The following is a 25,885-nucleotide window of genomic DNA, read 5'->3' as shown; positions in this document are numbered from 1 at the left end:
ATGCAGCCCATTGCTGCAAAAGTGATAGTAAAACTCCTAGTGGTGTACAGCTCTCCTCCATGGAGATATACACCTGCATGGATTTATTTTTTTTTGCAAAGCCTCTGAATTTCCCAGCATTGAAACCTTTTCGAACGAGAAAAAGAAGTTTTTCTGTGTTTACTTGCATTTAGAAAAGTAGACCAATCGGCAGGTGGGGATTGATTTTGTTTTTAGAGGGAGAGAGTATAATGTCTGAATTTTCTAGGATTTGCTGTGGTGCCTTCTTGATATACTAAGGACAGAGTGAAGGTGTTTAATGTTGAGCAGATGTTTTTCTCTCCTATTGATTACTGCCATTTTTGTTAAAGAGTCATCTTGGTTACTCCTGTGTGACACATTTCATTTCAGAGGTGTTTGCGAAAATCGTGAGAAACAAAGTCATAGAAGCTGAGCCTGGGGTGCTGCATTTTGGAGGCTACGACATTGGAAAACATCATCATCAGATTCTGGTGAGTTAGGAAAAGAACAGGAACATTTGTAAACCTCTCACCTTTTCACTTTTGGATTTTAGGGAAGTGATAACATGACATCATGGCATCAGAGCCCAGCCAAACTTTCACAGGCTGCCCTTTCGGTCCACCCTATAGTCAGGATGTCAGGGTGTTACACATCACTTTACTTTCCCCTCACTTCACTACTTGCCACTGCCCAGGCCCAGTAGGCACTGCTGCACCCCCTCCCCAAATCTTTACACAGAGTCCAGCATTTCAGAACCTGGACCCACTCTGTGTGAGATGTTTCTGCTGGTAGCTGTACTCTGTCTCGCTTCCCCCGACTACTAAACACTCCAGTCTTTAAAATGCTCCCTATATGTACAAATTGCTATTTGAACATATTCAGATACAGCAGTAACAGTCAAGAAAGATGATTTCTTGTCTAACCGTAAAGCCCCTTGCCTAATCAAAGCATTCATTTTTGTAATGGACTTACCTAAATAAGCATTTTACAGGAATTTAGATAACTATCCATTTTGGACTCCCTGTTGCATTCCAGTTTTACTGCCACAGCTTTTCTGTATCATTTCTTGATTATATGTTCATTCATTTAAGTGTACCCTTTCAGATAAACTAAGAAATCTGATCTGTAAGATTCAGTGAAGAACGCGGGCTTTTGAACAGCTGGCTCTTCATTCATATTCTTGTACAGTAATATTTCTTCTTCTAAAATCTCCTCTAGGTTTCTTCTGCACTCAGAACCAGTTGCAAATAAATCTGAGCTTTGTGCATCCCAAACTTGCGTTGCATTCTAAAGCACCGGTCTCTTGGTTGGGGTGTGGACCAGTGTTCCTTCTAATGTTTTGAAGGTTGTGTACACAAGAGAGGTTCTCATGTACAATGTAGTGTATAGATTTGTGTGGCATGTTCTTTGAAACACTGTTCTGTTATCCTTTTCTTATATCACGACCAATGTACATGCATCCAGTTTACAGGGAACATTGATGTGTACACCTGGCTCTCATGTCACCTGCATCACTGTATATCGTGTGACATTTCTTAATGCTTTTGGAATTCATCCGGTTTGCATATCTCCAACCCCTGGAATGTGATTGCCAGTCTTTATTTTATTTCATTTCTAAACTTTTGTTGCCATCCCTTCCAGCTGTCTTTTGCTTACCTACAAATGAGCCAGGGGACTTCTTTGAAATTACCTGCTGCCATAACAGCTTTAAAGTGGATTTACAGGGGTTGATTTTCTAAAGCATATGTGTGCATAAAACCTGGTTTACGTAAGTAAATCACCTTTTAAAAATCATCCAGGCTAAAGTTTACAGGTACATAGTGTCCAAAAATTTCAACACTATGTGGGCTGTTAAAGTTACCTTCAAAGAGGGCCATTTTCAAAAGCCATTTACCTGTGTCAATGTCTACTTCCCCAGGGAAAAGGGCTATAGGAAAATTACCTACCTTGTTTGCAAGTAAAAGTGCACATGCTCTTCCATAATGCTTCCAGTGCTATTAACACGGTAATGCTGGAAGTGCCCGGGATCTCAGAGAATTGCAATGCCAGGTTTAAAAAGGAGGCCCTGATTCAGGGACTGGGAGGGTGGGAAGGCTCTGAGGTGAGGTTGGTGGCATGGGATTTATGGAGACCGAGGAGGTATTGTTTATTGGTGTATTTAGCAGAGAGGGATGGGGAGGGCTGGAGAGCCAGTCAAGGCTGCCTCCAATATCTGATTTATTTTTAAATTTCAGGGAGTTGGAGGGGGTCTTGGTCAGTGTAGTGGGTAGTAAAATTGATGATTATTTTGTCATGGAATACACAGCACACTTACTTATAAGTACAGAAGTTTTACTTATAAGTCTGAGAATAAGCTAAATAAAAGCATATAAGATTAGAGTTTGCATTAAAGAATATATTCAAAGATACTTCCCCTTCACAGGTTCCAGTGTGAGTCTGATATATCTTTAAAAAATGGAAACACAACATTGGAAACTAGGAACAGTTCATCAGGCACATTAACCAAGCTTTTCCTCTGATCTGTTCTTTCTCTATTGACCTTTGTCCTAGTTTCAGTTTTTCTCTGGGCTACTGCCATGTATTCTTAGGCCCCCAACTGTCTGCCCTTATCATATCACAATCCACAATCCAATCCACCCAATCTGCCCGCCCCACCAGAACGAACCTCAAATGCACCCTCCAAGTCCCCTCACTCAAGAAAGCCCGTCTCTCAGCAACAGGGACCCGTGCCCTCTCCATCGCAGGCCCCACCCTTTGGAACTCTCTTCCTCCCTACCTTCGCCTGGAACAATGCCCACATAAATTCCGAAAACTGCTAAAGACCTGGCTGTTTCACCAGGCCTTTCCAGATTGATTCATCTGACCTATTCCCTGCCCTCTCCCCCCCCCCCCCCCCCCCGGCAACCTACTCTTCCTTTAAATCTCCTTACCCTGCTAAACCCTATTTAATCTTGTAAGCCATCCCCCTAGACCAAGCAATCTTTTCAGCTCCATTTGTAAATTTTGTAAATCAAATACCCTATTATAACCTGTATACTTCCCAATTTTGTTAAAAATGTTACCTTTTTTCCTGCTTCTCTCCTTTCACTTAGTTTTTTGGTTCGCTGTTTTGAACCTCTCTCAGTTGTCGTCCCCCCCTTCCCTGTTATATGTAATTTCCACCTTTTGTTATTATGTAAACCGACATGATGTGTATTTTAATGTCGGTATAGAAAAGCTGTTAAATAAATAAATAAATAAATATCAGGAAACAGTTAAACATAGAAACATAGAAATGACGGCAGAAGAAGACCAATCGGCCCATCCAGTCTGCCCAGCAAGCTTCACACTTCTTTCCTTTCATACTTATCTGTTTCTCTTGGCTCTTAGCAACCCTTGGTTCTATTTCCCTTTCACCCCCACCATTAATGCAGAGAGCAGTGATGGAGCTGCATCCAAGTGAAATATCAAGCTTGATTAGTTAGGGGTAGTAACCGCCGCAACAAGCAAGCTACACCCATACATATTTGTTTACCCAGACTATGTTATTCAGCCCTTATTGGTTGTTTTTCTTCTCCCCTGCCGTTGAAGTAGAGAGCTATGCTAGATATGCGTGAAGTATTAGTTTTACTTCTCCCCTGCCGTTGAAGCAGAGAGCTATGCTGGATATGCGTGAAGTATTAGTTTTTCTTCTCCCCTGCCGTTGAAGCAGAGAGCTATGCTGGATATGCATTGAAAGTGAAGTATGCATTGAAAGCCACATTAACTATCAACAAATAGTTAGGAGTGGCCAAGTGGCCACTGTCCTGTTTTTCCTGCTATCTGCACAGTTAGCCTTCTGAGTATCTGCTCTATAATATATCTAATCTCATGACTTGTTTTTTGTTACAAGCAGACTACGAAAAATGGCATACACATTCTCAGAACTTATAGACCTTATATCAAATAATTACACTGGTACTATTAGTGATTCTCTGCTCCACTACTTTCTATCTCGGTACAAAGTTCTTCATGTAAACGAAATAACTGTTTAAAATACTTTCCCACAGTCAATGGCGGGGGGGGGGGGGGGAATCGGACTTTTGTGGTGGGGGGTGTGAATCAGGCTGGGAGGTCTGTGGTTGTGTGGGTTTTTTTTTAAAGGATTGCCACTGGCTGGCTAGGGTTAATGTTATCCCGCTATATGTAGCCGACTAACTTTTGGATAGTATATTTAATGGGATGTTTATCCCGCGGAATATACAGGACAAGTTATCCGGCCAACTTCAGCTGGATAACTTGTTCACCAACTGCTGTACTGAATATTGGGCTCTTTGTGTTTTAGGGTTTTTGTTTTGCTTGTTTTATTTTGTAAGATTAAAGGCTTTTCTCCTATTTTGTGTTTATGAGCTAAAAGCTTAGAGGTCATTCTTCAGTGGGACTTCCCATTGAATACACTCAGGTAAAGTTATCTAGGTAATTTTGCTGCTCACTGGGATTTTGAATATTGGGGGGAAAAAGCCTCATATGCTGAGCGGGTACCAATCCCCTCCTTCTCCTACCTTAAACAAGATATTAGTCCAATCCCCCCTCCCAAACTCCCAAAGGCCCAGAGTGCCATAGAGCTGAGTAACTTTAACTGGCTAACCATCAGTGAAGGGAACAATCATTGGCTTTTTCACCTGGTGTGAAGTGAATATATTAACCCTAATGTTCCAGGAGCTGTTAGCTCTATGGCACTCAGTATTCAGCCCAGGCAGCCACTTTTGGGAGTTCAAGGGGGGAGGAGTGTAGATCATACCCAGTTGGCATGCTAGTTGTGTTGTTTTTGTTTTATTTTTGGTTATCTGGCTAACTTTAGACCTGCTTTTTATGGCAACAGTTAGCTGAAATAACTTTACCCAGCTAGTGCTGAATGTCAGTACTAGCCGGGTAAGTTTAATCCTTGTCCCCTGAATGCTCCGGCCTGCCTCTTTTTTATCTAACTTAGCCAGGTAGTGACTTACTCAATTAAAACATAGCTAGTCAGTGGGGTGAGAGTTTAAAATTCAAGGATTGTGTAGCTATGATCAAACTTAGTTGGACAAATCCTTTTGAATTTCAACCTCTAAGTGACTCTATTCCCTTGCAATACTTACCTATAATAATCAGTTAGTAATTACAATTATTTATTATGCTAATTAGCTACTTCCTTGGAAATTTAGGAGAAATTATATCATTTCAGCCACTTATATCACATTCGCTCTCTGTACTCAGATATGATTCTATTATGCTTGCCGGCTGCAGGAACCCGCGGCCGGTCTCACCTACCCAACACAGCACTATGGCAGTTGGACCAGCCCCAGGCTTTCTGATAGTGGCGAGGAGCTACCGCTGACACTGCTGCTTTTCTTCACAGCCCCAAGCCGCCAGCCCGACGCTGCTGACCTCTGCTTCTTTGCAGCTGGAACGCCGCTAAATTCCTTCTGCACCTGGCATCCTCCTAGGTGCATGGATGCCTCTCTTCTTTATTTAAAGGACCCACGATGGGAAAATGCCCACGACCCTCCCTGATGACATCACCGCCTAGGGACTATTTAAGGCTGGTCTCTGCTTTCAGCTAATGCCTTGGCAATAGGTCTCCTCACTCCTGAGAAGTGGATTGCCATTCCTGAGTTCCAGAGTTCCTTCCTCCCATGTTCCTCGTCTCCATCCTTCGTTCCTCAGACTGATCTTGGTTTGACTTTGGACTGGACCTTGACCACAAGCTATACTGCCAGCCTCGACCCTTGCCTGGAACTTGACCTTGAGCTTAATTGCCTATTCCTGACTTCAGCTTGCACCACGGTGTCTCTTCTTCCACCTGGAAATCCATCTCCGCAGAAGCCCCACGTTAGTCCAGCCAGCCCTGGCACTTGAGGACTCAACCTAAGGGGAACGTGGGCTGGTAGTGGTGAAGCTCCAGGCTGGTGGAAAACAGGGACTCTGTTTTCCACCAGCCTCACTTACCAAAGGTGGGAACCTATGGGGCTCCTCCCCACAGGTAGCGTCAACTCCCCCTCGGTCCAGGGGTCCACCAGCATAACAGATTGCCAAGGTAAAGGATCCGGCAGAGGCTTCCAGGCCTGGCCCAGGCTTTCAGGCTTCCAGGCCTGGCCCAGAAAATTCAGGAACAGCAACGGTTTCTGGAAGCTCTTGTGGCCTCTTTGGAGCATCTCAGCGCCTGCCCTCGCCTGGGCTTCTCCCCTGTGGGAGCACTACAGTCCTATTCTTTGAAGCCTTCCTCGGTTTTTGGAACTCTTCAAGACCATGTTTGATGACCTGGGTCGCCTGGCCGCTTCCGGTTCTGAGCTCCTCCACATCTGCCACAGTAGCCATTCTCTCTCCAACTCCACTATCTAATCCAGACCCTGGCCATGGAATTCCATAGAGGAGAGGATTGCCTTCGCTCCATCTTCCTAGATGGTTTGGCATCCCGAACCAAGGATGAACTTGCAGCTTGGAAGTTCCTGGTCTCTTTAGATTCCCTTATACGGTAGGATTGACCATCACCTACAGGAACGGTCTTGAGAACTACAACACTCTAGGTGGTGCACAGCCATTGCCAATCGCCCTTGGCATCACTCTCCTCCAGGATCCTCCCTGCCTCCAGAACCCTGACAGAGGCAGGGAGGATCCTGGAGGATGACTCTGGAGGAACACCTTCGGCGCTGCCAGGCCGTACTTTTTTTTTTTTTTTTGTATTTAAAGAGTTTATTATCAGTCAATGCAAAACATGGATACATAACATTAGCACAGAAAAAACATGAATAAATACGGAAGTCAAAAACAAAAAATGTACCGTATTAGTAACCATCCACCTCAAGGTGAAACAAGACAGTCATAGCCAATAGTGACCGAACTTTCCATTTATACATTCACCCCAGCCCCGTCAGCCCACCCCCCACCCCCCCATACACTGGTAATATATATCCATCAGGGAAAGAAAAAAAAAAAAAAAAATTTATGCAAGAATCTCGCCAGGGAGATAAAACGTAGTGAGACCACCAAATAGCAAGGGGACAAGGCAAGGGAGGAAAGGGCTCAAAGGAAAGGATGTAAAGGGATATAGTGGGGGACATCCCAGCAGGGACCAGTAATAAAAGTATGTAGCAAGGATGGAGCAATCCAGGGCAAAACCAACAATAATGGTGACATCCGTTTAGGGGGAGACATTCTGGAGTTCTAACCACTTGATGTAGGAGCCCCACATTCTTTCAAACGCCGCCAACCGGTCTCTACACACCGCAGTGAGTCTACTAAGTTGGTAGTATGTGTGAAGTCTATATTGAATTTTAGCTAAGCTGGGGGTATTGGCCTCCTTCCAGTGGAAAGCTATCTCTGTACGTGCAGCAATAAAGACTTGTAACAAAAATTTCTGTGTGTCTTTTTTATGATCGAGTAAGGGCAGGCCGAGCAGTACGTGCTGTGGTTCAGCGCACACCGGGGCGAGGACCAGGGCTGAGAGCCAATCCAATACTGCCCGCCATACTAACGCCACCTTAGGGCACTCCCACCAGATATGGTAGTAGGTACCAAGGTGACCACAGCCCCGCCAACATTGGTTGGATAGTGCTGGTTTAAACTTATGAAGACGCTCTGGGGTATAATGCCAGCGGTAAATTAATTTATAACAGTTTTCCTGTAAACTGGCCGACACCGAGCATTTGTGAGCCAGGGAGTAAATAGAATCCCAGTCAGTGTCATCCAGGTGACAGGGAAGATCCTGTTCCCATAACAAGCGATGGCGTGGGGTATCTGTCAACAGCCCGTTGAAAAGGCCATAGATCTTGGAGATGACACCTCTAATGGAGGAAGCATATTTACAGTAATTTTCGAACAAAGTACCTGTCAATTTGAGAGTACCCCCCCTCAATCCACGCTTAACAAAGTGGTATAATTTGGCGTAATGCAAAAAATCCCCACCACTCGACACCCGTTGGGTACGTAATTGGTCTAGAGTGCACAGTGTCCCCTGACGCTGTACATGTACCAGTTTTGTAATGCCGGCGGACACCCAGCTTTTCATAGTCACGGAAGTGTCATGAATGGAATAAACCGTATTAGTGTTAAGGTGAGTCATGGTGAAATATCGCTCTGGTCCCACCAACTTAGCTTTCCAGTGAAGCCACACCCTAAGGGTGGTGCGAAGAGCAAATGGCGTGTATTGAATATATCCCCCAGTCAAAGGGGGTTGCCAGGGGAGAGCCGATAAGGGAACCATCCCCACCAATGCCTGTTCTAGCAGTACCCATTGCGGGATGTCAGTGGTGCGATGGAGTGCCACCAAAGCTCGAAGCTGCGCCGCCAAATAATACCACAATAAATGAGGTAACTGAACACCCCCCTGAGATTTAGGTCGATATAACGTTGCCCTGGCCACCCGTGGAGGCCGCTTGCGCCAGATGTAACTGCATAACATCTGCTGCCATTTCTTCAATATGGAGTTAGGCAAAAAAATTGGTATCGTGGTGAAAAAATATAAAAATCTGGGCAGGATATTCATCTTGAATATAGCGAGACGACCCAGCCAGGAATGCATCTGATGCTGCCAGTTATTTAAATCTTTACGGATAGTTTGCACTAGTGGATCATAATTTAGCTTATACAGCTGACTAGTTGTAGAGCCTAGTCGGACTCCCAGATATTTAAGGGACGAGGTAGCCCATTTAAAGGGGAATTGGCGCCCCAGAGTCTGTACCTCCGAGGGCGGCATAGTGAGATTAAGAATCTCCGATTTGTCATAATTAACCTTCATACCGGACACAGAGGTAAAGCGCTGTAGTTCGGACATGATCTGCGGCAAGGAGGACCCTGGGTCTGTGATAGTGAACATCACGTCATCTGCGAAGAGGGATATCTTAAAATGATGTTCCCCCTTCCGCACTCCCACCACTCCCCGCGAGGTTCGGATGGTCGTTGTAAAGGGTTCAAGAAAGAGGGCAAATAATAAGGGGGACAAAGGGCATCCCTGTCTGGTTCCACGTTGGATCTCAAACGGCATGCCATAGCTGCCATTGGCCTTGACTCGCGCCAGAGGATGGTTGTACAATTTTTCCAACCAAGTCAGAAAAGAAGGGCCAAAGGACATGGTGTTTAGTGTCTGAAAGAGGAAAGGCCAGTGCACTAGATCAAATGCCTTCTCCGCATCTAGGGAGAGAAGGATAGCTGGCATTCTCTCGGCATGTACCCAATCAATAATATCAATGATCCGCCGGACATTGTCCGCCGCCAACCGCCCCGGGACGAAACCCACCTGGTCATTATGTACCAAAATTGGCAAAACTCCATTAAGACGAGCGGCCAGGACTCGCGCTAGAATTTTAAGGTCTATGTTAATTAAGGAGATAGGCCGAAACGAGGCACATTGTGTGGGGTCACGCCCCGGCTTTGGTAGCACTGTGATGCCGGCAGTGTTAGCGTCCCGTCCAATATTGGTCCCCTGCAAAAGAGAGTTGAACGAGTCCGTTAAAGGTCCCGCCAAAAGATGCGCAAATTTGCGATAATAACCTCCTGTAAAGCCGTCTAGACCCGGGGCCTTACCGGGCTTTAGGTGTTTAATAGCTAGAAGCACTTCTGCAGTCTCGATAGGCTTGTCTAGAAAAGCCCTCTGTGAGTCAGTCAAGGAAGGTAAGTGCACTGAATGCAGGTAGTCGGTAATGGCAGCATCAGTGATCGTACCATCAGAGGAATAAAGATGGGCGTAAAAATTGGTAAAAGCCTGCCGTATACCCTCCGACGTTGTAGTGGGAGAACCCCCCGGGGTAACTAACTTGGCGATAGTCGCCTGTGCCCTCTTGGCCCTTAATTTTTGTGCCAAATAGCGCCCTGCTTTATTGCCACCCTCGAAAAATTTCTGCCTTAACAAAAGCATATGGTGGCTAACAACCTCGTCATCCAGGGACCTAAGCTGTCCCTTAATCTGTAGGATTTGGCGATAAACAGAGGTCGAGGAGGTGGTACTATGCTGCTTGGTCAGGACCCCCAACTTAGTGAGTAAACTAAGCCTATTAGCCTCCCGGGTCTTATTGCAATAGGCAGCTTGGGAGAGAAAGAGTCCCCGCATCACCGCTTTAGAGCATTCCCAGACCGTTAAGGGATTCACATCCTCTGTCATATTTTCCTGAAAAAAGAGTTTCATGTGCGACTCCATCTTGGTCACAAAATCCCGGTCTTTAAGTAAGCCCTCATTAAGTCTCCAGGGCCTATACCCAGGGGCAACGTCCTGTAGATCAACTGCGAACCATATTGGGGCATGGTCAGACCATGTAATGGGCTCAATCTCTGTTTTCCGTACCCTGTTTTGCATTTGCTTAGAGACAAAAAAATAGTCTATCCGAGAGTATGTGCCATGTGGGGGAGAGTAGAAAGAGTAGGATCTAGAGTGTGGGTACCGCTGCCGCCATATGTCCAACATACCCCATTCAGTAAGGAAACTGCACCACTTGGACCGAAAACCAAGAGCTGCGCTGGTTCCTGTACTGTGGTCCAGCGAGGGCGTTAAAGTAGCATTAAAGTCCCCTCCCAGCACTAAATCCCCCTCCAAGTGCTGCAGCAATAGTTCATTAAGATGAGTCAAAAAGGCCACCTGATCTGTATGTGGAAAATAAACGTTAAGCAGGGAAATGATACTGTTGCCCACCCGGATTTTCAGAAAAATATATCTGCCCTTAGGATCTATCAGTTTGAACAATTCCTCATGAACACAGGCCGATGAGATTAGTACGCCCACTCCAGCATATTTCCGCTCCTTAGAGCTGGCTGCCCAGTGACAAGTAGGGAATTGAGGAAAGGCCAAAAGCCTTTCATGATGTTTCCTGACATGCGTCTCTTGAATAAATGCTATGCCCGCCCCCTGCCGCTGAAGCTCCTTAAGGAGCAGCAAGCGTTTCCTTGGAGTGTTTAGTCCCTTCACATTGAGTGATAAAATTTTAGTAGCCATATCTCATAAGAAGTGCTGATCGCATCCAGAATAATGGCGAAACAATCCCTTCCCTTACCATGTGGCCCACGAAACGCAATAATCCCCCAATCAGTTCCCCCGATCCCGAGATAGCAAAAACGCATGTGTTTCCCAGAATGTGTCCCAGTGTATTCCCCATCAATCCAACTGTATCCCTCCAAGCCACCTTGGGATACATAAAATGGAGGCCGTATACACCCGACTTCCGGCAGTCACCAGCTTACACCCCCCCCCCCCGCCAACCAGCTTAACATGAACAGATAAACTCAAAAACGGCCTATAACCGTAACAAACAACATAAAATAGCTGAAAAATAGCTGAAAAAACCCAGCGCAGAGGGCACCGTGTCGTCCACAGTCCCCCGCCATGTAGTCAAAAAGTAGCAGGAACCCGCAGTGTCACAGAATGAACCAAACCTGCTCCAGAACAATCAGTCCAGATAGAGAAAGTCTCCAATCGAGATAGCTCAACCTTGGTCTTTCGGTGGCGAACGTCGAATATCAGACTGTCTTCGAAGTCGCTTCCCGCCTTTGTCCGCCCTTTGCCAGCGAGGAGCTGTATCCAGGCTTTCCGGCGGGGACGCCATCTTGGGCACTTGAAACGTCGCAGGGATGTGCGCTTTAGTAAATGCCTCCAGCGCTTCCGCTTTATTTTTAATCCTGTAAGTCACCCCCTGAGCCTGAAACAAAAGTCCAAAGGGGAATGTCCAGCGATATCTGATACTCTGTCCCCTGAGAGCCAAGGTCACCTCTCTAAGCTCGTACCGCTTTTGCAGTGTAACAGGGGCTAAATCTTGAAAGATGGTGATGGTCTGATTTTTCCAAGTTATCTCCTTCATGGAGCGGGAGGCCGAGTATATTCTCTCCTTAAGTTGAAAATTATGGAAGCAAATGACCAAATCCCGTGGCTGCTTGTCACGGCGCTGCCCCAAAGCCCTATGTGCACGGTCCAAGGAGATGTCCGAGGGGGCAGGCACTGGGTCAGGTGTGTTGCCCTGACACGCGGAGAGAATATGAAGACAAATTTGTTGAGCCACCACAGTGACATCAGCGAAGTCCTGGGTATCCGGCACTCCCCTGATGCGTAAATTGTTGCGCCGGTTCCGATTTTCTAAGTCCTCAATTTTCTCCTGAAGGGCAAGGAGATCAGCTCTATATTGTAATCCTTGAGAATGTAAAGTATTCAGGGCCTCCCCGTGAGAATCCACCCTGTTTTCAATTTCATCTGCCCGGTTCCCCAGGGCTGCTAGGCCTTCTTTAACTTCTGCCACCGACTCCATAATCTCCCGCTTGTGCTGCTTCATATCACCTCACAGTTCAATGAACCATTGGCGTGCCTCTTCCCGAGTGAGAGGGGTTCCCTCCGGGGTAGCTGGGGTAGCCGCGTGGGTTTCAGGGGACGCCATGCTGTCCTCACCGTTTCCTGCAGCGATTTCCCCGTCGGAGCCGCCATCTTGGTCGGGGTCAGGAGCCAGCTTGCCATACGAATATTGCCGCAAATCGGCGGTTCTGCGTTTCGTGGCCATCGGGTCCAGCTGGTCAGGAGAGTCGGGTACGGCTAGGTACTGTTTGTAGCAGAAAGTCGGGCCGTTTGCGCTGATTTCGGCGGGAAAGGGGCTGCCGGGGGAACGGAGCTCTGCCGCTACGCGACCGCCCTCATCGATCGCTCAACAGTGCCCCCTGCCAGGCCGTACTTTATCTATACTGTGGTGTGGCCTGTCACATAATAGCTCGATGCCCAGTAAGGCCGATAAACTCCAGGGACTAGGACCGGGGGACTGTTCCTAGGTCTCACCTCTCCAGTTTCCCCATTAACATTCTCAGTCACGCTTTATGTGGGCACCCAAGAATTCAACATGCTAGCCCTAACAGATTCTGGGACAGGTAGAAATTTCCTCATGATGGCCCTAGTGGAACACCTCCATATTCCCATGGACATCTGCCTAGTTCCTCTGAGTCTCTCATCCAAGGAGATCCTCTCCTAGGGAGAGTCACGCATATTACTGCTCCCTTGAAGGTTTGCACCGGATCTCTTCATGTGGAACACCTAGCATTCCATGTTCTCAACAAATTTATTCATCTTGTGGTTCTTGGATTACCCTAGCTCCAGCAACATTCTCTGCAGTTCGATTGGACTTCTCTTCAACTGTTCCAGTAGGGTCCTGATTGCCAGACGACTTGTTTAGAGAAGTTAGCAACTCGTCCTTGTCTCACTACCACCGAGGTTCCACCTGGACTTCACTGGCAATATGTGCAATTTGCTGTTGTGTTCTCTAAAAAGAAAGCTGACATTTTACCTCCTCACAGGCAGTTTGATTGCGCCATCGATCTGCTATCCGGTACCAAACCTTCTCGGGGTAGAGTTTACCCCTTGACCCTACCTGAGACAAAGGCTATGTCCGAATATATAAAGGAGAACTTGGATAAAGGATTCATCCACAGCTCCACTTCCTCTGCAGGTGCCGGGATTTTCTTTGTAGCGAAGGATGGGAGTCTCCACCCATGCATAGATTATCGAGGGCTGAACGCCATTACCCGGAAGGACCGTTACCCCTTGCCTCTGATTTCGGAGTTATTTGACTGCCTACAAGGGGCCAAGATTTTCTCCAAATTGGATCTCTGGGGAGGCGTACAGTTTAATCAGAATTCGATATGGAGATGAATGGAAAACAGCTTTCAACACCAGGGACGGCCATTATCAATGTTTGGTCATGCCGTTCAGATTATGAAATGCACCAGCTGTCTTCCAAAATATGATGAATGAGATATTCAGAGATCTCCTCTATGAGTGCATAGTCATATATCTAGATGACATCTTAGTCTTCTCAAAGGATTTGGATACCCATCACCAAGATGTCTCTCAAGTTCTCCTACGTCTTCGTGACAACCGGCTTTATGCTAAACTCAAGAAATGTCTATTTGAGAGAGAAAGTCTCCCGTTTCTGGGGTATATAGTCTCCAAACAAGGATTTCACATGGACCCCGAGAAGCTCAAGTGCATAAAGAATTGGCCTCAGCCTAGCAGATTGCGAGCCCTACAGAGGTTCCTTGGCTTCGCCAATTACTATCGCAGCTTCATTAATAATTACTCTAAGCTAGTAGCTCTGCTCACGGCGCTGACCCGCAAGGGGGCCAGTGACAAACTGTAGCCGACTGAGGCCATGATGGCTTTCCAAGAGTTAAAGGCTGCTTTCCTCCAGGAACCCTGTCTCTGTAACCCAGATCCATAGCATCTTTTTATTGTGGAAATAGACGCCTCCTCCAAAGGAGTGGGGGCTGTCTTAAGCCAGTGTTCGTCCTCTGGAACCTTGTATCCTTGCTCCTTTTTCTCTAAGAAATTTTCTCCAGCTGAGTGTAATTATAGAATTGGTGACAAGGAGTTACTGGCCATCAAACTCGCATTGGAAGAATGGTGCCAGTGGTTAGCAGGGGCTCAGCACTGTATCACCATCTATACTGACCATAAAAACCTTGAGCACCTCCACCAGGCACAGTGTCTGAACCCACGACAGGCCCATTGGGCACTTTTCTTCACCCGCTTCGATTTCATATACAGGCCCACAGCAAAAATGTCTGAGCAGATGCTCTTTCTCACTCCTTTTTGACCGAGGATTCCTTTGAACTACTATGGCACATCATAGACCCTGCATGGGTCCTCCTCGCCTCCACTATGACCGTCCCCCCCAGGGAAGACAGTTGTTCCTCATAAGCACCATGAAAAAGTGTTAAGCTGGGCTGATGACGTCAGCGGCTCGAGTGGCAGCCTAGCCTGGAGCTCCTGGCTATGCCGGATAGCATCCAGATAATATCGTAGCCATCCCTCCACCTTTTGACGCGGCTCCAACACCAAGCTCACCCCCGAAGGCTGCTGATGGCGAATCGGGCCCCCAAACCCGACTTTTGCAAGTTTTCCTACCAGAAATCGGCCCGGGAAAATTCTCCTGAAAAAAACAAAATGGCCGCCGTGACGGGAGAAGCGATCTCTGAGGCCTCAGCTGCAGCACCTGCACTCCCCGATTCGGAAATCCCTACTCGGGGTGAGTTTAAGGCTTGGTTTGGGGAGCTCAGCCACGATCTCAATTCTTTTAAATCTGAGATCCGTGAAACGGTGGGTGAAATGAAGGAGGAACTGTGTGAAATGGGGAGGAGGCTTTTTGAGTATGAAACCCTCACTGAATCTCAGGCAGATAAAATGAGCTCGCTGCAGAATAGCCATAAGGAAATGGCTAGTGAAATTCAGCAACTCTCCTCCAAACTGGAAGATTTAGAAAACAGGAATAGGAGGGCTAATCTGCGCTTTCGGGGCATTCCTGAGACCTCTGACTTTGCTAACTGTGTGCAAGTTATTACAGAGCTTTGCACTGATTTATTACAGCAAGATGCAAACCAAAATGCTGCAGGCTCTGGAGGGTCTCTAGTGGTCAAGCTGGAACGGGCTCACAGGGTCCAGGGTCAGAGAGCTCCTAATCAACCCAAGGATGTGATCGCTTGCTTCCATGATTTCCCTGTGAAAGAGAAGATCCTGGCCCTGGCGCGCCAGAGGGGGAAGGTGCAGCTGCAGGGACATGATGTGCAAGTCTATGCTGATGTTTCCCCGACTACTATGAAGAAACGCCAGGCTATGAAACCTATTACTGCTGTTTTGATTAAAGAAAACATCCGGTACCGCTGGCTCTTCCCCTTTGGCCTCAGCTTTACTGTGCAAGGTACAACGCACAAGGCACAATCCGTGCATGAAGCGGCGGGCATCTTGAAGGACCTTGGCTATACTGTGACGGATTTGCCGCCATCTTCCTCGCCACGTGCCGACCGCAGGGAGGAACCTCGCTGGCAGCGGATGGGAAAGGGGGGAAAGAGACTGCGACGCACCCCGGATCCAGATATCGCGAACAGAGCCCCTACATGATCTGGCTGCTTTGGCTCTGAAGGCTTTGACACTGTTTCTTGTTAAGCCGCACCGGACGTGGAGGGTTTGGTTACTGGTTATATGTTTGATAATATGCTGATGCTGCCGGGTGGGACGGCACCTGGGACGCTGTCTTCACTCACCCCTAGATGATGGGGGACCCAAGAGATGATTGTGGTTCCTTTGGGAGGGGGGGAGGGGGGGGAATGGGGAATAGTGGGGATCTCCTCTCTGGGAGTGCATTGCCTTGTTGTTTACTGCCCGGCTCACTGAGGGCTACGTGCTGCTTGGTACTATGTTTAGTTGTCTCTTGTTTCATGGGGGGACCTCTCCTGCTCTTATCTCTGTCTGCTCTATATACGCTGGGGCACTTGAAATGCACCATCACTTGTCCGGATGGCTACCTTTAAGGTACAGTCCTTTAATGTTAAGGGACTGAATACGCACCGTAAGCGTAAATTACTATATAAAGATCTGCAGCGTGCTGATATTGCGATTGCTTGTCTCCAGGAGACACATTTAAAGCGGCGCTATGAGCATTTAATGAGCTCTGCCCTTTACCCGCATCAGTATTGGGCGGCTAGCTCTAAAGCTGCTAAATATGCAGGTGTGGGGATTCTATTTCACAAGGACTTTGCTTTTGAATTGCTTGACAGTGTTGCTGACCCTTTGGGTAGATATTTATTGCTGGTCCTTAATATTGCTGGGGTCTCGTATACATTGCTTAACGTATATGCCCCCAATGTTCACCAAGCCAAATTTTATGATGCGCTGGTGAAGCTGGTCCTCTTGAAAAAAGTGGGTCACTTGATGGTGATGGGAGATTGCAATCTGCCCTTAGACCCTGGTCTTGATTCCTCGGGGGGGCGATGTTCTACTTTGAAAAGAGACCGCAATAGCCTCCTTGCTTTTTTGGACCACTTTCAGCTGGTAGATGTGTGGCGCTTTTTGCATTCCACCCAGAGGGATTATACTTTTTTTCTCGAACCCCCATAACCTATACACTAGGATAGACTATGTTTTTGTGGATAGGGGAGTGATCCAAAATGTGCGCAAAGGGGTTATAGAGTCGATCACGTGGTCCGATCATGCTCCGGTGTGGGCTGAGCTGACTTTCCCTAATTATGACAAAGGCCAACGCTTTTGGCGCCTAAACGATAGCTTACTTGACAGTGACTCCTTTGTGGATCAATGTCGGCGGGTACTTACAGATTACAGTTCTCATAACCTTCACCCTGACATCTCGCCCATCACTTACTGGGACTGTTTAAAGGCAGTGCTTAGGGGGACTTTTATAGCTCGGGCCTCTTGGGTTAAAAAGGAGACCCAGCGGGAACGTTCGCTCCTGACTGCCAAATTATTGGACTTAGAACAGCACCACAAGCAAACCCCCACTGAAGTGCTCCGTTTGGCCTTAGCTGACTACCGATCGCAACTTGGGGCGCTAGATGCGGCCAAAATTGCGCATGAGCTGGAGCAAACGGAACAAGTATACTTTGAAGGGGGCAATAAAGCGGGGAAGTTGCTTGCGCATAAGTTGAGAGCCAAACGCTTACAAAACACTATTACTAAAATTGTAGGTGCTCATGGTGCACCACTTACCTCCAATGATGCGATCCGTGACTGCTTTTTACAATTTTATTCTGCACTGTATTCCCATAACCACTCTATAGAGTTCAGGGACATACAATCCTTTTTACAGGACACTCCCTTATCCCAGTTATCAGAGTCCGCCAGGGATACGCTAGACAAGGATATCTCAGAATCTGAGGTGTTATTTGCCATTAAGCAACTTAAGGCTGGCAAGTCCCCGGGGCTGGATGGGTTTACTGCCCGGTTTTATCAATGCTTTGCCGGTGATTTACTTAACCCACTTACGGCCATGTTTAATGCCTTGCGACACGAGGGGGTTTTGAATCCTAATTCTAATGTGGCGGGTATAACGATCATTGCAAAGCCGGGACGGGACCCTACCAAGTGTGGCTCTTATAGGCCCATCTCATTGCTGAACATAGACCTCAAGCTTCTGGCTAAAATTCTGGCTAACAGGCTTAACGGTTATGTGGCACAACTCATTCACCCGGATCAGGCCGGTTTTATCCCTGGTCGCATGGCGTCCGATAATGTGCGGAAGTTGTTGGATTCCCTCTGGTGGGTTAAGCGCCATCATATCCCCTTTCTTTTTATGGCTATGGATGCGGAAAAGGCCTTTGATTTGGTTCACTGGCCTTTTTTATTTCAAGTCTTGCATACCATGGGTTTTGGGCCTTTTTTCATTACCTGGATTCAGAAATTATATGATAAACCGAGGGCCTGCATTAAGGTAAATGGGGGCTATTCCCCGTTCTTTATTGTTGAGCGGGGCACCCGCCAAGGTTGCCCGCTCTCTCCATTACTATTTGCCCTATTTATAGAACCTTTGGCCCAACGGATCCGGTTGTCGAGGGATGTGATGGGCATTAGTGTGGGGTCATATTCCTCCAAGTTGGCGATGTTTGCTGATGATGTCATTCTGACCCTTGCGGACCCTCAGCAATCGTTGCCAGCAGTGGTAGAGATTATTAAAACCTTCAGTCAAGTGTCTGGCTACTCCATTAATTGGGACAAAACTGAAATCCTTAATATTACGTTACCGGAGGACCAGGCACGGGATCTGAAAGCCCGTTTTGCTTTTAAATGGGCAAAGGAGAAAATTAAATACCTAGGTATATTTATAGGGGCTCATTCTGATGTTTTTAGGCTTAACTATCCACCTCTTCTCGCTAAATTGTACAGGGAAATGGAGGAGTGGAATCGATACCACATTTCGTGGCTGGGACGAATTGCTACTTTTAAAATGAACATCCTGCCCCGGATTGGATACCTTTTCCAGACCATTCCTTGCGTCATACCAACTGCACTGCTTCTCAAGTGGCAACGCAGGATTATGAAATTCCTGTGGCAGGGGAAGCACCCCAGGGTGGCCCAGAAAGTATTGTTTCAACCTCGGGTGCGGGGGGGCCTTGCAGTGCCTAACTTATTACGGTATTATGTTGCGGCTCAATTACGAGCTGTTGTTGATTGGCACAGAACCACCGCCCGCAAACCTTGGGCAATTCTGGAGCAGGAACTTATCGGGCCACACCTGCTGACTAATATCCTCTGGCAACCTCCTAGCTCTGGGCCCAAATTGGAAGGCCTACCGGACACGATTCAGTGTACCTTACACCTTTGGTATAAATGGAAGCCTCAGGTGGTGGGGTCCAAGGTGGGGTCGGTCCTTTTTTCCCCCTTTCACTCTGGGTCATTCTTGGGGGGTACAGCTCCGCAGGTCTTTGCAGATTGGTTGGCTAAGGGTCTTTATAATTATAGTCACTTCTGGGAGCACTCCTCGTGGGTGACGTTCTCCACTCTCCAGGCCCGGCATGACTTACCTCAGGGGGATTTCTATCGCTACCTCCAACTAATGAGTTACGCAAGAGCGACCCATATTTCCCGGGATTTACTCCAGCCAATTGGTCTCTTTGAGAATTTCTGCCGAGCGGCTGACAAAGTACAGCACTTAATGTCCAAAATTTATAAGCTGCTCCTTCAGGGTATGGGAACGCGCCCAACATACCTGTCCGCCTGGGAGGCTGATCTGGGGTCCCCGCAGGGTGACGACTTTTGGGACACTATCTTTACAGTGGGGTGTAAGGGTCTTATCTCAGCCTCCTACTTGGAAAATAGTTTCAAACTCCTTTATCGGTGGCATTATACCCCCGCTAAACTCCATAAAATTTATTCCACGGCCTCGGATCGGTGCTGGAGGGGTTGTGGGGAGCGAGGTTCCTTTTATCATATGTGGTGGGAGTGTGCTGCTGTTTCCCAGTTTTGGCAGGGACTGGCTGTGTGGCTTTCAGACATATTGCATGTTTCTATTACTCTAACCCCCATAGTTGCCCTGCTTAACTCAGACTATCCACAGCTCGACACGGCCTTACAGCGTTTTGTTAGATTGGTGGTCACCTCTGCTCGATGTGAGATAGCTTTACACTGGAAGTCTCAGGGTGTACCTACATTATTGCAGGTTCAGTCACGGGTGGCAAAGGTTTGTACCCTTAGTAAGATTACGGCGCACCGTCGGAAACAAATAGGGGCCTTTCAGCGTACCTGGTCTTTATACCTAACATGGCAACAACAACAGAAGAAGATATGATTTCCTTTTATGTTTGATTTTCTCTTATGTTATTTGTTCATACTACCTTTGCAGGAGCTCCCAGGGATGGTAGGGGAGAAGGGTGGGGGGTGAGGGGAACAGAAGGGGGGGGATATGTTTACACAATAACTGAGAAAAGCAGAGAATCTGTTGTAAGTCTTTATTGCATCTATTCTACTGTCAATTTTGTTATTGTACATGCTTCACAGATGCTGTATGGTTTTGTATTGTCGGTATTATCTTTCTCTAATAAACCTTAAATTTCAAAAAAAAAAAAAAAAGTGTTAAGCTGGTCCCATGATCCCTGCGTCGCAGGCCACCCTGGATGAGCCCGGATTCTTGCATTGCTCCAGCAATTCTACTGGTGGCCTGATATGCAGAAGGATGTTTGGGCTTATGTGGCCTCTTGTCCCGTCTGCGCACAGCAGAAACCAGCAGGACCACCGTGGGGGTTGTTACAGCCATTGCCAGCTCCCAAGGAACCTTGGACTCACATCTCCATGACTCTCAAATGGCAACACAGTCATCTTTGTAGTTGACCGTTTCTCAAAGATGACACACTTTACACCATTGCCTGGTCTTCCTACAGTGCTACAGTTATCACAAATCTTCATTCAGCATGTGTTTCCTCTCCATAGACTCCCGAAACACATTATCTCTGATTGTGGCACTCAGTTTACTGCAAGATACTTTTAGTCCCTATGTAAAAAATTCAACATTACACTGGATTTCACCACCGCATATCATCCGCAAGCTAATGGTCAGTTGGAACGGACCAATCAGACACTAAAACACTTCCTCCGGACGTATGTCAACACCCAAGATGACTGGGCGGCTCTACTTCCTTGGGCAGAGTTCTCCCACAACTCATTTTGCACTGCCACGGGAGCGTTTCCATTTCAAATAGTTTATGGCAAACAGTCACTACCTCCTCTACCGCTTCCGCAGATTGTTCCTTTACCTGCAGCTCAAATGATGGTGGAAGAGCTGAAAAATCTCTGGAGCCATATGCAGCAGATGCTGCAAAAAGTGGGCCTAAAGGCCAAGAAATTTGCTGACCTCCACCACAGATCCACACCGCAGTTCAAACGAGGAGAAAAAGTATGGCTCAACATCCGCCATATCTGACTTAGAGTGCCACTGATGCAGCTCGCCCCTCACTACATTGGGCCATTTATGGTACTAAGACAACTGGGACCAGTAACATACCAACTCCTTTCCTGCCTCTCTAAAGATACGTAATTCCTTACACGTCTCTCTCCTAAAACCTTTGTTACTCTCCAGGCTCGAAGGATGCCAGAACCACAGAAGATAGCCTTGGAGATTGATACCACATACCAGGTATGTGAAATTCTGGATGTAAGAAGACGTGGCCAAAGAAGGGAGTACCTTCTCTCCTGGGAAGGGTAGGGCCCAGAGGAAAATACCTGGGAGCCTGCCTCCAACATTTTGGATAAGAACCTGATCAAGCAGTTCCAAGCCTCTCACCCCAGGAAGCCGAAACCCTCAGCAGTGGGGCTTAGAGGAGGGGTACTGTTACATTTGCCAGCCACGGGAACCCATGGCTGCTCTCACTCACCCGATGCTGCACTATGGCGGTCGGGCCATCCCTGGGCTTCCTGATAGTGGCAGGGAGCCACTGCCACTGCTCTTCTTCACTGCCCCGAGCCACCAGCCTGACGCCACTGACTCCATGGCCCTGAGCCGCCAGCCCAACGCCGCTGACTCCTCCATTGCGGCTGGAACTCCGCTGACACTGACACTCTTCCTCGTGGCCCTGAGCCGCCAGCCCGATGCTGCTGACTCCTCCTCCTTTGCAGCTGGAATACCGCTGACACTGCCACTCTTCCTCGTGGCCCTGAGCTGCCAGCCCGATGCTACTGACCCCTGCTCCTTCACAGCTGGAATGCCACCAACTTCCTCCTGAACCTGGCTTCATCCTAGGCACGTGCGTGTGGCTCTCTTCTTTATTTAAAGGGTCCATGGCAGGATAATGCCCATGGCCCTCCCTGATGACATCACTGCCTAGGGACTATTTAAGGTTGGTCCCTGCCTTCAGCTAGTGCCTTGGCAATAGGTCTTCTCACTCCTGAGAAGTGGATTGCTGTACCTGAGTTCCTTCCTTCCGTGTTCCTCGTCTCCATCCTTCGTTCCTTGGACTGATACTGGTTTGATTTCGGACTGGACCTTGACCACAAGCTATGCCATCTGCCCCAACCCTTGCCTGTACCTTGACCATGAGCTTCGCTGCCGGTCTCAGCCCTTGCCTGGATCTCGACCTCGAGTTTCATTGCCTGTTCCTGACTTCGGCTTGTGCCATGGTGTCTCTTCTTCCACCTGGACATCCATCTCCACAGAGGCCCCACGTAAGTCCAGCTGGCCCCGGTACCCGAGGGCTCAACCTAAGGGAAACATGTGCTGGTAGTGGTGAAGCTCCAGTGGGGTCTCTGCTTTCCACCAGCCTCGCCTGTGGGGACCTATGGGGCTTCTCCCCATAGGTAGCGTCAACTCCCCCTCGGTCCAAGGGTCCACCAGCATAACAGATTCCAGATACCAGCAGCTAGAAATTCCTGAAGACATTTTACCTGACTTTCTGTTTTCCTGCTTAATCTAATCCACTTTCTCTAGGTAAACTACTCTTCTATCTCATTGATATTTAAATTGAATCTAGACCCGCAATCCTGGCTAAAAGAGTCCCATGGCCCCTTATTACCCTTCCAGTCAGCTCCCTAGTTGCACCTACTCCCTCTCCTGTCACTCCAGTGTTCCAAGCTTGAGGCAGGAAGAAGGGGCCGCGTTATGAGCCTGCTCTCTTTTTAATGCAGGATGAAGCTACTTTTACAAGCTTAACCCCATCTCTAGTAATTCACTGTGTCATGTGACGATTTTGTCTTGTTTCCATGGATGCATGTACACGTGTGTGAGCACCCAGGCATATAGAAATTCACATGTCTTGAGTCTGATAGTAGGGCTGAATGGGACAGTTTCCCCCCCTTTTCTAGAAATGCAAACTCAGATCACACAATGGTGAGTGGTGAATACAGGACAGACGATTAAGGTAGTTTTAATATTATTTCACTTTGGGAAAAATAACAAGCACATTTGTTTTCTTGATTTACAGAATCTGAAGAATATTTCATCCGAAGTCATGAATATTCACATTATACCACCACAGTCAAAATACTTTCAGATCAAGTATAATAAAAACGTAAGGACGAATCCTCTGTAATTTTGATATGAAATATGTTTATTATTTACATACATAAGCCATAAATATTTCAAAGAGAGATTGAAATTAATTCTGAAAATGATGTTGAACAAAGAAGTAGTCCTACTACTGGGGCTATTATTTCCTCACAATGTATGCCTATACTCAATATTCAAAACAAATGAGGACTACCAAACTCCTCACTCAATTTCACAGAAATTTCTCCATAACTCAGGGAATTAGTATCAGAATATTTGTGCTCAATCGTTTAGGCTCTTGCCCATACAGGGCTGCAACCATATTCATGGCAACAACAGCACTTGATTGTTAACCTCATTTACCAATTCCCATTAAGACACAATTTTTATTTATTATTATTTTAAAACTGCACGTTAATTTACTATATCACTTATATTTTTTTAAAATGTCTCCGTGAAACCTCCAATTCCTTCCATCACCTCCTCTCATGGCTCAAAACCTGATGTGTGAGGTGATGGAAGGAATTGGAGGTTTCACGGAGACATTTTAAAAAAAGATAAGTGATTTAGTAAGTTAACGTGCAGTTTTAAAATAATAATAAATAAAAATTGTGTCTTAATGGGAATTGGTAAATGAGGTTAACAATCAAGTGCTGTTGTTGCCATGAATATGGTTGCAGCCCTGTATGGGCAAGAGCCTAAACGATTGAGCACAAATATTCTGATACTAATTCCCTGAGTTATGGAGAAATTTCTGTGAAATTGAGTGAGAAGTTTGGTAGTCCTCATTTGTTTTGAATATTGAACAAAGAAGTAGCAAATAAAATAAATAGAAAAGCAACACATTAATAGAAAGGAGAATAGTAAAACTGAGGGGGAGAACTGGGAATCATTTCCCTCTCCCCCCTCCCCCCATCCACGAACTATGAAACACTGGAAATAAATATTGGTAAAATAACATGTTAATAAATATATGTGCAAAGCAGAGAAATAAGGCTAAGAGCCACTGGATTAAGGGAAATCAAGTTCTCCTACAAGCTCAGCAATGGAGTTACTCCTTTGGCTTGCTGCTCGAATCCGTGCTTTGCAGTAACAGGGTTCAAATCCTGCAATCTCTAATTGGAAAAACAGGCTGTGCACTGTGGAATCCACAGCAAGTATCAAGCATTCTTAGTGTTGTTTAGCGTGATGTCCTTGTTCCATGTTACAGTGCCGGCTGATCCCCGGATTGTGCATTGCTGTTACTATCGAGTTCTGCCCTGATGAATGGCGATATTACTATGACTGCATCCGCGTTCATTGCAAGGTGAGCATCCAAATGCCAGCAAGGTATCTTCTCCATATCTCCTTCCCTTTGAAGCTCTCTTTTCACTTCACCTTTCATTGGAGCCAACCTCATTTCCACCCTGAACACTGTTGTATGTGCACAAGTTAATATCTGAAGCTTGGCAGAGGTCATCCTATTTCCAGTATTACGCCGATGCAGCATCGATATCAAATCCCTTGCATGATCCTCCAGCATGTCTAGGAACCTCTATGTTTCACCTATACTGAGACTTACAAGAGAGCAGAGGGAAAGGACCTTTAGCCAAGGAGGCTTGTTTGGGGGTGGGTGGGATATAAATGTTAATGCATTTTCCAGAATCAGAGAGATTTATATGATCACCCGTCCTGACTCTGTCTGTCTGTTCCCCTAAATTACTTTTCCTGTTCGGTGTCCTATCCACCCCCAGATTGTCAGGGGTGAGGCATGAGAATTCTGCAAGGAGTATTATTTTTTTGATCCACATATTCTGTGAATACTTGTGTGCAATTGTTTTTTCCTGATACGTTTTTGGAGTTTGCATCCAAGCCACATCAAACTTTTAAAACATATCAATGGATCCGCAAGGATCATGAGGCAGTTTTTTTTTTTTGGGGGGGGGGGGGAGAATCCATGAATACACATACACACCTAATAACTTCTTGCTAAATATGGCACCTAATAACTTTTTTGTTTTCCATCTGATCAACATCAAATTTTCAAGACATGTCAGGAGGCGCACAAGGATTCTGATGGGTAGTTTCTGGGGATCCACATGCTCCATGAATATGCACATCAAGTTGCTGCCCTCTAATATAATTTTTGGTTTTGCATTCGATCCATATCAGATTTTTAAGACACGTCAGGGGGGCTTCATGAGGAACCTACCTGATGAATTTTTGCTTTTACATTTGATCCACACTACATTTTCAGAAGATGCAAGGGATCTCCGAGGATCATGACAAGGGAATTTTTTGGGATCTATGTATTTCTTGAATACGTCCACACATTTATGTCACCTAATAACCTTTTGATTTTCTGACTGATGCACACCAAATTTTCAGGATATGTCAGGGGGTCTACAAGGATCATGAGAGGAGTATGTCGTGGGAGAATCCATGTATTTCATGAATACACACACATTATGTCACTTAATAAGTTTTGGGTTAGGTATCTGATCCATACCAAATTTTCCAAGAACATTTTATATATGTACTAAATTGCATGCAAATTGTATTTCAAATGCAGTTTCAATGATTTTTGCCTTATATAGATTAACTGAAATGAATTGTTTGTGTGAAGGAAAGGTCGAGTTACTGGTGCTGGTGCTCCATCTTCCAGCATAGAGTTCACAATCAGTGCAGGCTCACAGAGG

The 25,885-nt window shown here is 46.6% G+C and overlaps 1 protein-coding gene across 1 annotated transcript in view; it reads left to right on the top strand.

The window, feature by feature from the left end:
- CFAP221 (cilia and flagella associated protein 221) overlaps positions 1-25,885 on the top strand; it is a 269,346-nt gene that overhangs the window by 12,230 nt on the left and 231,231 nt on the right. Inside the window, 3 exon segments of the mRNA XM_029605315.1 lie at positions 391-491; positions 23,143-23,229; positions 24,418-24,513. Of these exon segments, the coding sequence (XP_029461175.1) occupies positions 391-491; positions 23,143-23,229; positions 24,418-24,513 (284 nt within the window).

This window comes from Rhinatrema bivittatum, chromosome 6 (assembly GCF_901001135.1).
Source record: "Rhinatrema bivittatum chromosome 6, aRhiBiv1.1, whole genome shotgun sequence".
In the NCBI taxonomy this organism is placed as follows: Eukaryota; Metazoa; Chordata; class Amphibia; order Gymnophiona; family Rhinatrematidae; genus Rhinatrema; species Rhinatrema bivittatum.
Note: the sequence above shows the minus strand (reverse complement) of the source record. Positions and strands in the feature narration are given on the sequence as shown.